Source organism: Fusarium proliferatum (genome assembly GCF_900067095.1).
Source record: "Fusarium proliferatum ET1 genome assembly, contig: FPRO_scaffold016, whole genome shotgun sequence".
In the NCBI taxonomy this organism is placed as follows: domain Eukaryota; kingdom Fungi; phylum Ascomycota; class Sordariomycetes; order Hypocreales; family Nectriaceae; genus Fusarium; species Fusarium proliferatum.
The window spans coordinates 201,184-215,494 of NW_022194805.1; the positions used below are offsets into that span (position 1 = coordinate 201,184).

Consider the following 14,311-nt stretch of genomic DNA (forward strand, 5'->3'; position numbering starts at 1 on the left):
ACTTGATCGTTTCCCCTCTTTGAGGCGGTTGGTCCCCGGTGGGAGCTCCGGTGGGATATCCGGGCCTCCCACCACGAACTAACGGTATCCACCAATTAATCAACAATCGTCAGTGATGACTCGCATACAATTATCAACAGCAGTATATCATGGCGGACTAGAAACATTTCTGAGATTCAATTCCGCCATCTTCACCTCGACATATCGCCAACATGTCTCATCCACAGTCCTTCTTCCATCATACCACCTTAACACCAGGTTCCCTCCTCCACCGTCGAAGGGCCACAGTCTCAAAGACAACACTGCACACGCAGCTCAAACGACTTCGTGAGACAGGCCGCTACGATTGCTTCAAGCTGCAATGGCATGAGATCTACGCGGACAAGTCCATGTGGCCTGTCCCCTTCCATCTCTTCTGGGACAGCGACATAGCCAAGTGGATCGAGGGCGCTTGTTACTTTCTTCATGATGAGTTTGATGCTGAGATTGACGCTGCGGTGAAGGATTTGGTTGAGATGATTCGAGGGGCGCAGCAGAGTGATGGATATCTCAATGTTCATTATACGGTTGTTGAACCGGGGAAGCGGTGGACGAATTTGCAGGATATGCACGAATTGTGAGTCAAGTAGCCGCATTGTTGTGTTTCTTTACTTATTTTCTAGATACAACGCTGGTCATCTCATCGAAGCAGCCCTCGCCCATCACCAGTACTACAAGAACAAGCTTCTCTTGGAGCCCATTGAGAAATACGTCACCTTGATTCACAACACCTTTGGACCAGGCGAGAATCAACTGCACGGATACCCGGGTCATCCGGAGATCGAGTTGGCTCTGTTCCGCTTATACCAAGTGACCGGAAACAAGGACGCTTACGGCCTATCCCGATACTTCCTTGAAGAACGAGGGAACCACAAAGGTCAGCACGGACAGCATTACTTCGAATGGGAGTTGAAGCAGCGTGGCCAGAGTCTCTACCATCGACCTGATTCTTACCCCGAACACGCATCTCACTGGTACTGCCAGGCTCACCAACCCATTCTGGAACAAAAAACCGTCGAGGGTCATTCCGTACGCGCCATGTACCTCCTCACCGCCGTAGCCGACATGCTCTGCATCGACATATCCGGCTCTCAATCACTCTCCTCCCCATCATCCTGGAAGGACGCCGTAGACCGCCTCTGGGACAACATGGTCGCCAAAAAGATGTATCTCACCGGCGGTATCGGCGCCATCAAGCAATGGGAAGGTTTCGGACGCGATTATTTCCTCCCCCAGTCCACCGACGAAGGCGGATGCTACGCTGAGACCTGCGCGTCCATTGCAGTCATGATGCTTGCCGAGCGAATGCTGCATATCGAGCTTGATGCGAAGTTTGGTGATGTCATGGAACTTTGCTTGTACAACAATGTCATGACGGCAATGAGTCTTGATGGAAAGGCGTTTACGTATGTCAATCAGCTGGGGAGTTCGGAGAGTGATAAGAGTGTGAGGGAGGAGTGGTTTTGGTGCGCGTGCTGTCCGCCCAACGTGACGCGTTTATACGGGTCGCTGGGGGGATATTTGTGGGATTTTGGGGGGGAGAACGGGAAGCGGGCGTTTGTGAATGTGCATTTATATACTAATGCCGAGTTGAAGTTTGGGGCTGGGGAGGGAGAGGTTGTTCTTCGACAAGAGACGGATTGGCCTTGGGATGGATTAGTCAAGTTTCGACTTACAAGTCCTGCGGCGGTGAACACCACGATACGGCTCAGGATTCCAGGCTGGTCCCGAAATCAGTATACACTGGATCCAAAGCCCAGCGAAGGTAGTGTTCACTTGCACAAAGGCTATCTCACGCTCGATCCAGCCTACACAGCAGCACATCCCGTCTTCTCGCTGACCATCGGTAACTTCACGCCTCGATACATTACTCCGCATCCCTACACTAACCAGCATACTCTGACACTTGCTCGAGGGCCACTAGTGTACTGTATCGAGGATGCAGATAACGCCTGGGAAGACAATCACTTTAAGGACGTTGGACTCAAGGCTGGTAGTGCGGTTAAGGAGGAGAGGCTGTGTATTAGCGGGACGGACGAAGAGTATATTGCGTTGAGGACTTCGTGCTGGAGACGCAGTGGGAAGTTGGATGAGGTAGTTTCTTCGCCCGGTTTTGTTGTTGAGGGAAAGGGTTCCGGGTTTGATGATGAGAGGGTGGGTGTATTTGTGCCGTATTATCTTAGGGCTAATAGAGGAGGCAACGGGCATATGAGAGTTGGACTGCATCATATACAGGGCTAGTTCATCTCTTCGAAAGAACATAGAAAATATATATCAAGACCATGATTGAATCAATTAGACTTGTTACGTTCTTCATATCGCTCGGATTTCATCCTTCCCAATTATTATAGGTTTGGGTCGAAGCCGAAGTTGAAAGATGAGTATTGGACTACCATGAAGATCTCAAAGACATCTCAACGACAAAGTTTGCAGTCATTCTACTCTAAAAACTTTATGTACTTCTCACTCCTAAGCACAATTCTATGCGGAAATGGCTTGACACGAGAAATGACACCCGGCAACTGCTCATAGCCAACATCAATCTCATTCCCCTCACCATCCGTCTCTTTCTTAATCTCAAAAACCGCCAATGTCTGCGCAAAACTCAAAAACAAAGTCTGCTCAGCGATCCACCGCCCCGGACACGCTCTCCTCCCAAAGCCAAACACAAGATCCGACGGTGAAGGTTCGTTATACGGCTCAAAATACCGTTCAGGCTTGAACTCCATCGGATCATGATAGACTTCAGGATCGTGTGTGAGAGACGCTGCAGCTGGGAAGAGAAGAGTGTTCTTGGGGATGAAGTACCCGCGGTATGTATCGTCTTCAGTCGTCATATGCGGGAAACCCATTGGAGCGAGGGTGTGCCAGCGGAGGACTTCTTGGGCTATGGCGCTGATGTAAGGAAGGTTTGGCTTGTCGGCGAAGGAGGGGATGCGAGAGTCTCCTATGATGTTGTCGATTTCTTCTTGGGCTTTCTTTTGGACGTTGGGGTTGAGAAGCATGGCTGCGAAGAAGGCGAGGAGTGTTGCGCCGGAGGTGTCGGTTCCTGCGTTCATCATCGAAGCTGCAGTCCATGCAATGACGCTTTCTTCCTCGGCATCGATCTTGCGGTGAATGTCCTTTATGAGACCTGCAACGTAGGAAACATTATCCTTACCATTAGCCATCTGATCCTTGACGTATTGGTACGGATCCTGGACGTTTTGCAAGAGATGCTGCCTGAAGAGTTTGGCGGTCTTCTTGAACCCAGCGCCTGGCATCCAGTCTGGAATGTGTCGGAGCCATGGGATGAAGTCCACCATCCATGCACCTGGAGTCGTGGCCTGGGAGAACTCTTCCATCACGAGATTAGCCATTGTGACGATGTGATCGCTCTTGCTGGGGTCTGTCTCGTAGTTGTACAGAATGCGGAGCATGATGGAGCCGGATAATCTGGAGGCTTGTGAGCATTTGCTTTGGGAGCTGTGAGGAAGACGTACTGGTTCAAGTGGTCTGGAAGATTCTCACTGTTGGGGTCCTGGTGTAGTCTCTTTAATAGCTTGAGAATCTCTAGTTCTTGAATGGGCTCGAATCGGGTGATGGATTTGGGGCTGACTTGGGTAGCTGTGAGTTTGCGATGCGTGCGAAAAGTTCGATTGTACGGCATCAAGCCCATAACCCCATCATACCCAACGCTACAACAGCTCGTCAGTATATCATACAGTCAACTGGGTGTATGGAGCTTACATATCGCCAGCAAAGACGAGCTTGGGCCGTGAGGCACTTTTCATGGCCCGCGTCTCGAGAAGATCCGTGATGACCTGTCTGTCATGCAAAATAACAAAATGCTGTCCAAGCACAGTGACTGAAGTGATCGGGCCGTATTTCTCTTTGTGGCTCTGCCAATGAGGCCATTCTAGTGTGCCGGGTGGCGGGAGGTCTCGTATGTTACCCAAGAAGGGCAGACCCTTGGGACCAGGTGGCAAGGGAGGTTTCTTGGATCGTTGTACATGTTTAACAAAGAGAAATGACAGTGATGCCACAATGACAGTTATTATGACAATATAAACAGACATGTTGAAGGATGAAGGCAAAAAGTCTTTGTTATGGAGTGGATTATAGAGGGCAACACATGGTATTTAATCTCTGCTTCCTCATAGAGTAACCTTTTAGGTTTACTATACTGACTCCCTTGCGCTACTGCCTCGACTAAGACGTCCGTCTGACATGGATCACTAGTCTTGATCTTGGCATCAGCGCCTAGAAGATTATCTCCGTGCCTCTCCCGTGCGTGGTTGCAGTCAGATTTTGGGGCTATGAGCGGGACCATCCGCTTTGGCGTGTTTTTGATTGGGCAATTGAAGATGGGACAACTCGCAATGGGCTTCACCTTATTGGGTGCCATATTCGCCGGCATTTGAATCCTTTGACTGTAAGAATTGCAAGATCAGCGCTGAGGGTAATGTGAGTCTGTCCTACAAGTCACTGTCTTTCTTCAGGTAGTTTCAGATTTCTTCATTTACTTTTGACATCGCATTGTTCTCCCAGATGTCAATCAACAGTCTGTCATCAGCAATATTTCACGCCCCTGATATCAGAATTTATTGATACTGCAAGTTGCTCGTTCAACACCGGAGGAGACTTGTCTATTGAAGATGCTGGCAGCATCAACGTTTTGAAATCATGAGGGTCGGCACCGGCTTGAGAAATGTTCCGTTGATCCCGAGTCAAGGGATTAAATTCAGCTTCGAGGCTCAATTGCGATGGGGAGCGCTGGCTTTGGCTAGGTCTGTGCTTTGGGGCCCCACCTTTTCTGGCCTTAGAGGTCAAGTGAATAAGATGCAGACCGACAAGGCTGATGTCTTGATTCAAGAGGTTTCTCTATGTAAAAGTATGAGGATTTCCATCTGAGCAGACGCCCCTCAGATCGCACCGCATACCCATCTCGGTGCAGCAAATTCCTACTCCTCCCGCCTTTGGATTCTCAACTCACCACCTCCATCTTCACCTCACATCACAGGACTCATCCTGTCACCTCTCGGACCGCGCTTCGCAAGCGATAGAGAAATACAACCAGGTTCGTTCATTTTACAAGACTCTCATTCATTCTTTCTTCTGTGTTGACTGGCTGACACTTATTTGTAGCCACATTGTGCGACCGCCCAACGTGGTAATCCGCGCAGAGTTACAACTCCTTCAGCCAGCGGCCGGCATCATCATGGCCTCCAACAACAGAGATCCCGTCGTTGGATCTGTCGACAACGATAACTCTCCGATTGTGCAGCGTGCAATTGCCTTCGGCAAAGCCATCCCAGATTTGGTGAAGGAGTGTGAACGAGCCGGAGAAGCGAGAGCCAGCTCACGTCTCGCTTCAAAAATCGATCAGCAGGAGTCTACCATCAAAACCCTCGAAGGCTGGTTTAAGCTTTCAGAGGAGAATAATGCTGAGCTCAAAGAATGCCTCACAGCCTCAGAGAAGCAAATCGCTTGTCTCAGAAGGCTCCTTACAGTCTCGAAGAAACGCACCGCTGAAGTTAAGGCAAAGGCTCAGGTCGATGCTGATGCTCGCATCGCTCAGCACACGTCTGATCTCGAAGCTCGCAATGCGCAAATGGTCGAGACCGTTGCAGAGACCGTGGAAAAGCTAAAGAGAGATGCGGCAGCTCGAGTCGCCGCCGCTGAGACTCATTCCCAGGACTGCATCGACGAATACCGGGACAACACTGATTCTCAGTTCCGACAGTTGTCTCGGGAGCTTGATCGTCACATTGACATGCTTGGCCTTGCCCGTATAGTATTCCAGTCCCCCCTCCCGAATGCTCGAACTAAACATGTGCGCAGGAAAGCATACCGGATGGGTAGCACACAAACTGTTTCTTCTTCAAAGTGAGGTGAAGAAAAACACACGCGTTCACAACAAAACCGCTCTAGCGGATTGTCTGAAAGAGATGTTTGAGGAGCTCGCTAAGTACAGAAACGATTGCGATGTCTTCCTCGACAACGGCCTCGTAGACGACGGTGAGCCAGACTGGGGGCCTGTACCTGACGACGAGGGTGGCGCTCTCCTCAACAGATCCTATGGCAAGTCCTCCATAGCCACCCCAGCCAACAACATTGAAGAGCGTACTAACCAGCCTCGGGCCCCAGTCTCCCACAGCAATGACGACACTCACAATGAGCAGGCCAGCCGTAAGCAAGGTTCTCTTTTCGTAGATGATCAACAGAGTGATCGAGGCAATCAGAGCTTCACCATCAAAATTGAGGATGGTGACGACAACCAGCAAATCCTCTCCGGTTTGTCTCCATCTACCAAGCGAGCTAGCGACTCTGACGGCCAGGCCAAACGTGGTGGCAAGCGTCAGCGAACAAAGTAGGGGCAACAACCAGACACGGCACTTCCAGTATCCTTCTGGCAATGTTGATGGATTACTGGTTTGGGAGATCGTGTCACTGGACGTAGAAGGGGAGACGGGGTAGAATGATCCAAGGCTGTCTTATCGTCGTTATCTTCAAAGATAATAGAGGTCGCCAGGAATGAATGGAAGGGTTCCTCAGCATACTCAATTGAAGATACCAATACACCCACTTTACTCATTTATTCTCATCTGCTCGCTTTCTGTTATCAGGTCAAATTGCTATGTATATGCATCTTCTGTGCATTGTCAGTCACCTGTCGCGTTGACTTGGCGTTCTCTGAGTGTTCCAATTGAGCGTAGTGCCATTTTCCACTTACCCGGGACACTCAAGTCAATTGAACCTTTTCGACTCGCGAAATTTTGAGAATCGCAGCAGGTCAGTTAATCCGCTCCGCGCTATACAGAACACTGCCGGCTTATTCCCGGATCCCCCGAAGGCCAGACTGAAGACGAGTTGAGAGACTGCACATCATTGCTATGCGATATGAATAAGTCGATATCTTGATTGAAGTAACAGTAATGATTTGTCCTTCCGTCTTCGTTTACCTACGATTTCTTGGTGATAAGCTAATTATCGCCTCGTCATTTGTGTCGGGAATAATACGATAGAAACACGTTGGAGCCGGATCTCCATATTTTCGGGCGAGCTTGCGGCCCGACCAGCGCAAAGCTCATCGACGCGACCTCGGTCTGTTATTTCCATGCAAGGATCCCCAAGTCACAAGCTTTTCGGGAGTGGACTTCGGCATGTTTTTAATTAAAACAAGATCCAAGTTTGCAGTGTTGGGATGCGACAGTGGAACAGCCCCATGTGTCAAGGTTTTGGCTATGGCTGCCTCCTTGAATGCCGTGTCGCGTCGTGCCGAGGTGGCTGGTTACGCCTCGCGAGAATGGGAAAAGGCACATGGCGCTGTTATTGGGTTAAGTATGGAGTAGCCAAGGGAACCCAAGGGAGGCCGGTAAATGCTGATCATTGGATGGTCATGCTGTTTCCGCTGCATTATTTGTGACAGACGCGTGGTTTGCTGCTTTAGGCTGTCCCTTGCTTGTTGGCTGGTCATGTTTGTCTCAAAATACGGTCGCTACCCTATGACTCGACGATGAGTCAACTTTGCGCGTCGAATACCAGCAACAAACACAGTTGAAAGGGAAAAGCATTAGAGTGGTAAGATTAAATAAATAATAACATCCATTTGACCAACAAATATTCCTAAAAAGTGATTGGTATGTGACGTCGCGGCAATGTTGAGGCAAGCACGTGGTTAATCTCCAGACTTAGCAATCACCACAGACAAGACACTGAATCTGTCACGGTCGCATCATTACCACGAATGAGAAAATGCCATAAAAATAACACAAATCGCTTGCAATTAATTGACAAAGAAGATCTAAGAGTAAAGAAGGTCTAAATACATCTAATTAACCCACCAAACATGTACATGAATTGAAACCCCACTCATTTTGCCATCGCAACTCCAGAACTTTTTAATCCCAAATTTTTACAATTACATGTCCCGCCATTTCATACATAATAAAATACACGCTAAACCACAAAGAATCGAGGGTATCCTATGATGTACAAGTAGCCAAGCTTACAGGTCAAAACTCCAAACAATTGTGACAAAGAGAAACAAAATTAGAGACGGTTCGTGAGAGCAATGCCCGGCGATGCAGGGCGATCAAGCTCAAGACGGTGCATGTGCGCGTCGAGAGCACTGACGGATGTAGACGCGCCGATGGATGTGTGTCGCTTGTGACGCGACGTCTTCTTGGTGACGCTCATCTTGCGAGGGCGTCCGTTCTTCTCGGCGGGTGACTTGGGGCACTTGTCGTCGCATGTAGCGGTCGAGGAGATGGAGGACGTGGATGAGTGCGTGGAAGTCGTGCTGGCGTAGGATGAAGCGCGCGAGATGGAGGAGTGGATGGACGAGCGCGATGACGCTGTCTGGGGACGCTCGGCGATGTCGGAGAGGATCTCCTGCGGCGTGCGAGGCTTGTCGTTCACCATGCCCAGACAGCGCTGCCACCAGCCCTTGTCCTTCTCATCGGAGAACTCAACCATATCACCCAGCGCCTCCTCCGCACGCTCGGTCTTGTCCTCGTCGAGGCGCAGGGCACCGTGCTCAGAGGCCAGCTCCAACAGGGCCGCTGCGTCGCAGGCGTCGCGTCGCTTGCTGTTGTCGTTCTCGTGAAGGCCGCAGGCGTCCATCTTGAAGATGATGAGGTCCTCGAGCGACGTGTAGGGCAGGGTCGCTTCGTTGGTGACGTCGCGGACGCGCTTCGCTGACTCGGGGAGATACGGGCTCAGCCAGTCGGGGATGAGCTTGACCTCGATCTCCCAGCCGCTCGTGTGGCGGTACAGAACGGTGCCGGACTTTTCGACGAGGGGACTGATCGGGTGGCCGACGATTTCCTTCTTGACGCGGCCAGGGGAGGAGGATTTGCTAATAACCAGGTCGATGCTCTACAAGGTTCAGTGTTAGATGGTGCGTAATAGTGGTCGCAATTGAGGGAGGACCTACTGCTATGCGATTCTGGCGCGAGAGATACTTTGCGACAGCCAGATCGCCAATGACGGCGAGTCTGGTGTTGTCCAGGCCGGGAATGTCGGCGATGAGACGGATGATGTGAAGTGCAGCTTGTTCAAGCTGGGCGAAGCTTAGTCTTTGCGCCATGGTCTGCACAGTTTGCTTTCTCTCACAAAAGCGACTAGAGACTTCGCCCGCTGCGTGTTCAAAAGGTATGAGATACAACGAGAACCCCTTCCATTCTGTGCCTGCGCAGTCCCCTAGATATAATATGAATTGGCTGTGTTTTTTTTTGTGCCGTTTGGTCCCTGCGTCTACGGCACAACCCAAACAGTGCCCAACTTGGCCATTGCTACAGGGGGTTCCAAGGATTCTGCCAATGGGATGGTCTGTGTACCTGACCTGCCAATCTTAAAATCTCAGGGTATCCCAGTGAATTGCCATGGCTTCCGCGCGTTGGGTTTCAATGCCCAAGGGAGGGGGGATTTCATCTTCCTTGGAATGCGGTTTCTCGGGCGAATCGAATTGACAGCGATATCCTTGACAATTTGTTTTGTTGACTCGAGAAAGTAAGGCTCGCACCTATTTCTTGGGGAGACGAAAGGATCTCGATTATTGGAATGAGTGTGCTGGGAAATGGGATTTTTCAGCATTGACCTGAGGGCAGCGCTGACACGAGCTTGAAGCCAGGATTTTCTTTTTCTGTCCCTGATTTTATTCCTTTTTACTCAATATCTCGAATATTTCTCGGGCAATTACGAGGTAAATTCTCGTGGAAAACTTTTATCGCATGAGTTTTACGGGGACTTTACTCTTAATTGTCCCGGGTTGATCCAATGTGTTTTGATCCAGGCATTTCAATCACAGGGCGAGGATCGTGATCAGCGGCGTAGTGAAACAGGCTGCGCAGTTTCAGGCTGACTCTTTCGATAGCGCTGGAATGAGCCCTCCCTTGAAAACAATTCGAGTCATACAATGAAAATTAATGGGCTTTTAGATTTCCCCAGGATCACGGGCCGCAGCGGATTTATTTCCATTGACTATCCACTCCATGCACCTTGCCCGATTGAAGACGCTTGCGTAGATGCTCATGGATGACGTCGTGTACCCTACCTACAGATAAACATTTGAGGATCAATTAAGCCAGCCATGTATTTATCTAAATATGCGACACTTGGAAGAATTGACCTCTTGCTGCGTTGAAATGATTTGAACTGCATGTCACTAAATAATTGAGTTGTGATATCGCCTTATTGGCATGTAAACAGAGACAATATCAGAATTAGGCTCATTGGACATGACAACCAAAAGTCATCTGGTCGGCAACAGCCTTCGTTCCCCTAGATTCAAGCATCGTGCAATTGAAGTTGACTAACAACTGTTTCAAATGAAGACACGGCGATGCGAAACACTTGAAGCTGCCAAACGCGGTCAAAAATCACCATGGTTGTCCATAATTGTAATGTAGAGTCAATACTGTCAGACTCTCAGAGCGCTCTGCCCAGGGCAGGTTCAATTAAAGCAGCATGCTATATTGACGACGCCGTCCATATTTTCCAATAAGAAGTTAATACTTTAAGAACATCCGGTATGGTGTAGTGGCTAACATTTCGCGCTCTCATATTCTGAGGGATCAGTACCGCGGAGCCCAGGGTTCGATTCCCTGTACCGGAGTTTCTTTTTGCCGTTTTCTCTATCAAGTCCTACTAGTTCATGTTTTAATTATAAACTACTATTATTTATCCTTATGTACGCGTCCCCTTTTTGTTTCTCTACTGTATCCATAATAAATCTGTAAGCATCAATAATATTGTCCCTCAATGTCCTGCCGTTGACTCCTCCGAAAATCAGGCCCCAGAATCTCCTCCTCACTCTGATTATCACCATATCCCCTCTCCGCCCCTTTTGCAAACACCTTGTTCTTGTTAAATGAACTTCTCACGCCCCTCCGCTCATACTCTTGCACGGAGGCTTCGGACGTGCTGTCTTTCTTGTGTACCTGCGCTGGATACATTGTACTCCCACCAATGGTTTGAAGAGGATATGATGCGCCAGAGTTCTGTTGATACTTGCTGCTGTTGCGAGAACTCCATTTGCTGAAATACTTCTTGTAAAGTGGTCTGCAGACGGGGATGCCGATGCAGATCATTGTTACGGTCATCTCGGCGGCGGACCAGACGATCAAGCCTACAGGGTCCTCTGATGGATGTTAGTGCTGATTCGTACAAGGTTGAGAGGCAAGCGTACTTGTGTGATTCGGACTCTTAAGCTTTGGGACTTCAAGAGTCCTCTTGATACCAAAAGCCCCAGCACTGAAGCATCGTTAGTCAGTTTCGATTAAAAATGATCCGGGATTCCCGTACATGACGCCAAGACTGAGGCTGCTGAGAATGACAATCTTCTCTTTCATCTTCATCTGCAACCCCCAGATAAACAACCAAGGGAAGCCAGCCAGAAAAAAGTCCACCACAACGCAAAGAACTGCTCCCGTTAGTTCTATCCTCAGCACGCTCGCATGAAGAACTCACTGCAGAGCAACATGGACGCAGGAGCCGTGTCCACCGTACAGCGTCCACCAGGTATAGTCCTATCCCAGAGATAATTCGGCGGCGTGCACTGCAGCCAGTACACAAAGCAGACAGTAATGGAAGCGCAGATCAAACTAGCCATCGATATCCAAATAGCTACTTTGTGCCATTGCTGCTTCACCAGGCGAAGCAGAAATAAACCAAGTGACCATTTCGCTAAACTCATTCCTACTATCGCGAAGCTTTGACTGACGGCTTCGAAGATGAGCGCGGGGGCTAGATCGGAAGAGTTGTTCTGGATGACATCGTCCATATCTTGGCCGACGCCGTAGTCGACTGCGACGGTGGTGAAGACGGTGTCTAGGAGGAGGAATATCTACTACACGTCAGCGAATTTCAGTTCGATATTGCGTCGCAGCTTACCCAGGCTAAGTTATAGACATGGTCGTCGATGCCGAGCGACTTGACGATAAAGATTCTCGTATACGCCCTCAGCACGACAAAGACTAACGCAACAACCGTCAAAGCCCACATGGCCCCGATGACCCTGGGCCCTTCCCCTTTAATCGCCATGATAAGTATATCTCTGGGAAAATGCGCTGTGACTTATAACCTGACAGTTCAGTCCAGTCAGCGGGAGAAAAGTAGCCACTTAGATGATTTTCGCGAAGAACAGAAGAGGCAGAACCAACAGATTTCTTTCCCAGCGACGCAGAATAAATACAAACACACCGTACGGGTTCATTCCCAAAGCGGCTATTCCAGACTCGAGATGGCGAAATGCCAATGCTATTGATACAGACACTCGGCATTCCAAGCAGACCCAGCAAGTCGGATAGCAATCCTGGTATCGGCACAGGCGATACTTCTCTTGGTTCCTCATACGGCTTTAACCCTATTTTGGTGACATGGCTTGGTGTACGGGGGATGCGATTGGGTAGATTTCAGCCAGTTTGCTCATGGGGCGCTATTTCGCGAGGGAATTGGAATAAGCATCATGGCGATCTGACAATAGCTTTATGGAGGGTATATTGCGGGCGCTTGTCAAGATGATCTGATCTGAGATGTATGTATATCTTCAATGACACTGGAAGCGATCTAGCTAGAGCGCTCTCGACGACGCTACGATAATGCGCTTATCGGAATTCCACTGTTCAGCGCAGTTGAGATCTCTATGATGTCGATTTAATTGATCTTAGTTCTCGTGTGTGGCCAAAACGGTCTACATTCCGTTGTTGTCTGGGTCGAGACGAATGTGGCGTTGGCGACAATAGAAACCTTGGGTGAGATGCTCCGCTCTACGCCCGCGCTAGAGCTCTACAAGTGGATATCAATCGCGAAATTTGATCGTGAGTTTAATAGACTTGAGATATTCATTCTTGGGGGATCTATATAAATGATGTCGCGTATGACGATGGCGCGAAGATTGCTCTACGAAGTTGATACCGACTCGGGATTAGGACGGGCCTTATTCCGCGGAAGCGCTCAAAGACCGCACTATTGCCGACAGCACTATGCTCTGTATGGTCAACCCGCTTACAGGTTCACGGCAGACCCTTACGCCCTGTTCTCTCCTACGCGATTCTAGCTCTACTGGGATAAAAGTGTCGACGATTGATCTCAGCATGATACCTGCCATGCATAAAGCTATCGGAGAAGTGACTGTAGCCATTGATCCGGATAGCTTGGTCTTTTAGTACTGCCGCAACGTTGAACCCAGCCTCTTGAGGCTCAGCATGCCCCTAGTGTCGCGGAAGCAGTATGCGCTCGTTGGATTGAATCAGCCCTAGATGAAGCCGTACATAACTCGATGAGATGACACTACCTTCAGTGTTAAGTCTACAAGTAGCTTGGACTTTCCGCGGGAGAGTTTTCGCTGCTTATTTTGTTCATTGGCAGTAGAATTCCTCGAATATCATATCCTGGATCCCGGCATTAATCGGCCATCAACGCTAGAGTTATTCCCGGGGCCGTCATTGAGATGTATTGGGAAGCCAGTTCGATATCTCGGCGAAAGGCCGTAAAGTGCATGTCCTAATTTTAGAACAGTTAGTCTTTCTGGGGAAATCGCCCAGAATTGGCAATCTGTCTGCTATCGTGGGGGTAAAGACTATCTGTAAGCTCCAGGGCTTAGACGCACCAGTCAGAGCTCCTTCATCCGTCAGCAACCTTATCCCAGCCGTTATATCGACAACGTTTAACGGCATCGAAGCCGACGGGCTTGCTTTCAGGTTTGGCTAATGGTAAGCTATCAGCAGCGACAAGACTAGCAAAATATCCAAGAAGCAGGAATCTGTCAGGGATATAACAATCACTCTGGATCCTATTCTTTACCAAACACAAAACGCCCACCAGCACTCAACTCCTACGGTCAGACGACGTGTAGCCCGTGATAAAGCATCGGAATTCCGTGCTTGCAGGATCCTCCTCCATGCAAGTCCAGACGCACCCATAAAATCCATCAACATGCACCGATCGCGATAGGGCGATGTAACAGATAAGTGGCAAGCTGCAATAGGCTAATCCAGATCTCCAGAACCAGATCGAGAACAGTAAAGCTCGGTGATGGCCAGAATCAGACGATGCGGTAGGGCTAGGAAATGCAACCTGACATCCGCGATAAGGCATACGTCGTCGATCTCCCATTCTAGAGCCCGCTTATCACGCGCTCAGTCCGAGCAAATCGCGGCCGACCGTTGCAGGCTCGTTACAGGGCCTCGAGCGGGTCATTCCACCATTTGGGATAAAGGTGGACCAGGGGTTGAGCAGTTCCTGGATGGAGACACGCGGCGGGGATTGAGTGATGCTGACATGTGTA

The 14,311-nt window shown here is 49.5% G+C and overlaps 5 protein-coding genes and 1 non-coding gene across 6 annotated transcripts; 3 read left to right on the top strand and 3 right to left on the bottom strand.

The window, feature by feature from the left end:
• Nucleotides 1–212: 212 nt before the first annotated feature.
• FPRO_09024 (uncharacterized protein) lies at nucleotides 213–2,280 on the top strand (the record flags this gene model as incomplete). Its single annotated transcript, XM_031224484.1, has 2 exons — nucleotides 213–616; nucleotides 663–2,280. 2 exons carry the CDS (start codon nucleotides 213–215, stop codon nucleotides 2,278–2,280), a joined length of 2,022 nt encoding a protein of 673 aa, XP_031089738.1.
• A 197-nt stretch (nucleotides 2,281–2,477) lies between these two features.
• On the bottom strand, nucleotides 2,478–4,097 carry FPRO_09023 (uncharacterized protein; the record flags this gene model as incomplete). The annotated part of the gene is made up of 3 exons (XM_031224485.1): nucleotides 2,478–3,474; nucleotides 3,522–3,716; nucleotides 3,769–4,097. The coding sequence occupies 3 exons, from the start codon at nucleotides 4,095–4,097 to the stop codon at nucleotides 2,478–2,480; spliced, it is 1,521 nt and encodes a 506-aa protein (XP_031089739.1).
• A 1,142-nt stretch (nucleotides 4,098–5,239) lies between these two features.
• On the top strand, nucleotides 5,240–6,395 carry FPRO_09022 (uncharacterized protein; the record flags this gene model as incomplete). The annotated part of the gene is made up of 2 exons (XM_031224486.1): nucleotides 5,240–5,810; nucleotides 5,863–6,395. The coding sequence occupies 2 exons, from the start codon at nucleotides 5,240–5,242 to the stop codon at nucleotides 6,393–6,395; spliced, it is 1,104 nt and encodes a 367-aa protein (XP_031089740.1).
• Nucleotides 6,396–8,073: 1,678 nt separating this feature from the next.
• Nucleotides 8,074–9,112, bottom strand: FPRO_09021 (uncharacterized protein; the record flags this gene model as incomplete). The annotated part of the gene is made up of 2 exons (XM_031224487.1): nucleotides 8,074–8,901; nucleotides 8,960–9,112. 2 exons carry the CDS (start codon nucleotides 9,110–9,112, stop codon nucleotides 8,074–8,076), a joined length of 981 nt encoding a protein of 326 aa, XP_031089741.1.
• A 1,437-nt stretch (nucleotides 9,113–10,549) lies between these two features.
• tRNA lies at nucleotides 10,550–10,639 on the top strand. The gene is given in 2 exon segments: nucleotides 10,550–10,586; nucleotides 10,605–10,639. It is a non-coding gene; the product is annotated as a tRNA-Glu (tRNA).
• Nucleotides 10,640–10,766: 127 nt separating this feature from the next.
• On the bottom strand, nucleotides 10,767–12,066 carry FPRO_09020 (uncharacterized protein; the record flags this gene model as incomplete). The annotated part of the gene is made up of 5 exons (XM_031224488.1): nucleotides 10,767–11,164; nucleotides 11,213–11,277; nucleotides 11,329–11,446; nucleotides 11,494–11,869; nucleotides 11,917–12,066. 5 exons carry the CDS (start codon nucleotides 12,064–12,066, stop codon nucleotides 10,767–10,769), a joined length of 1,107 nt encoding a protein of 368 aa, XP_031089742.1.
• Between the last annotated feature and the right edge of the window lie 2,245 nt (nucleotides 12,067–14,311).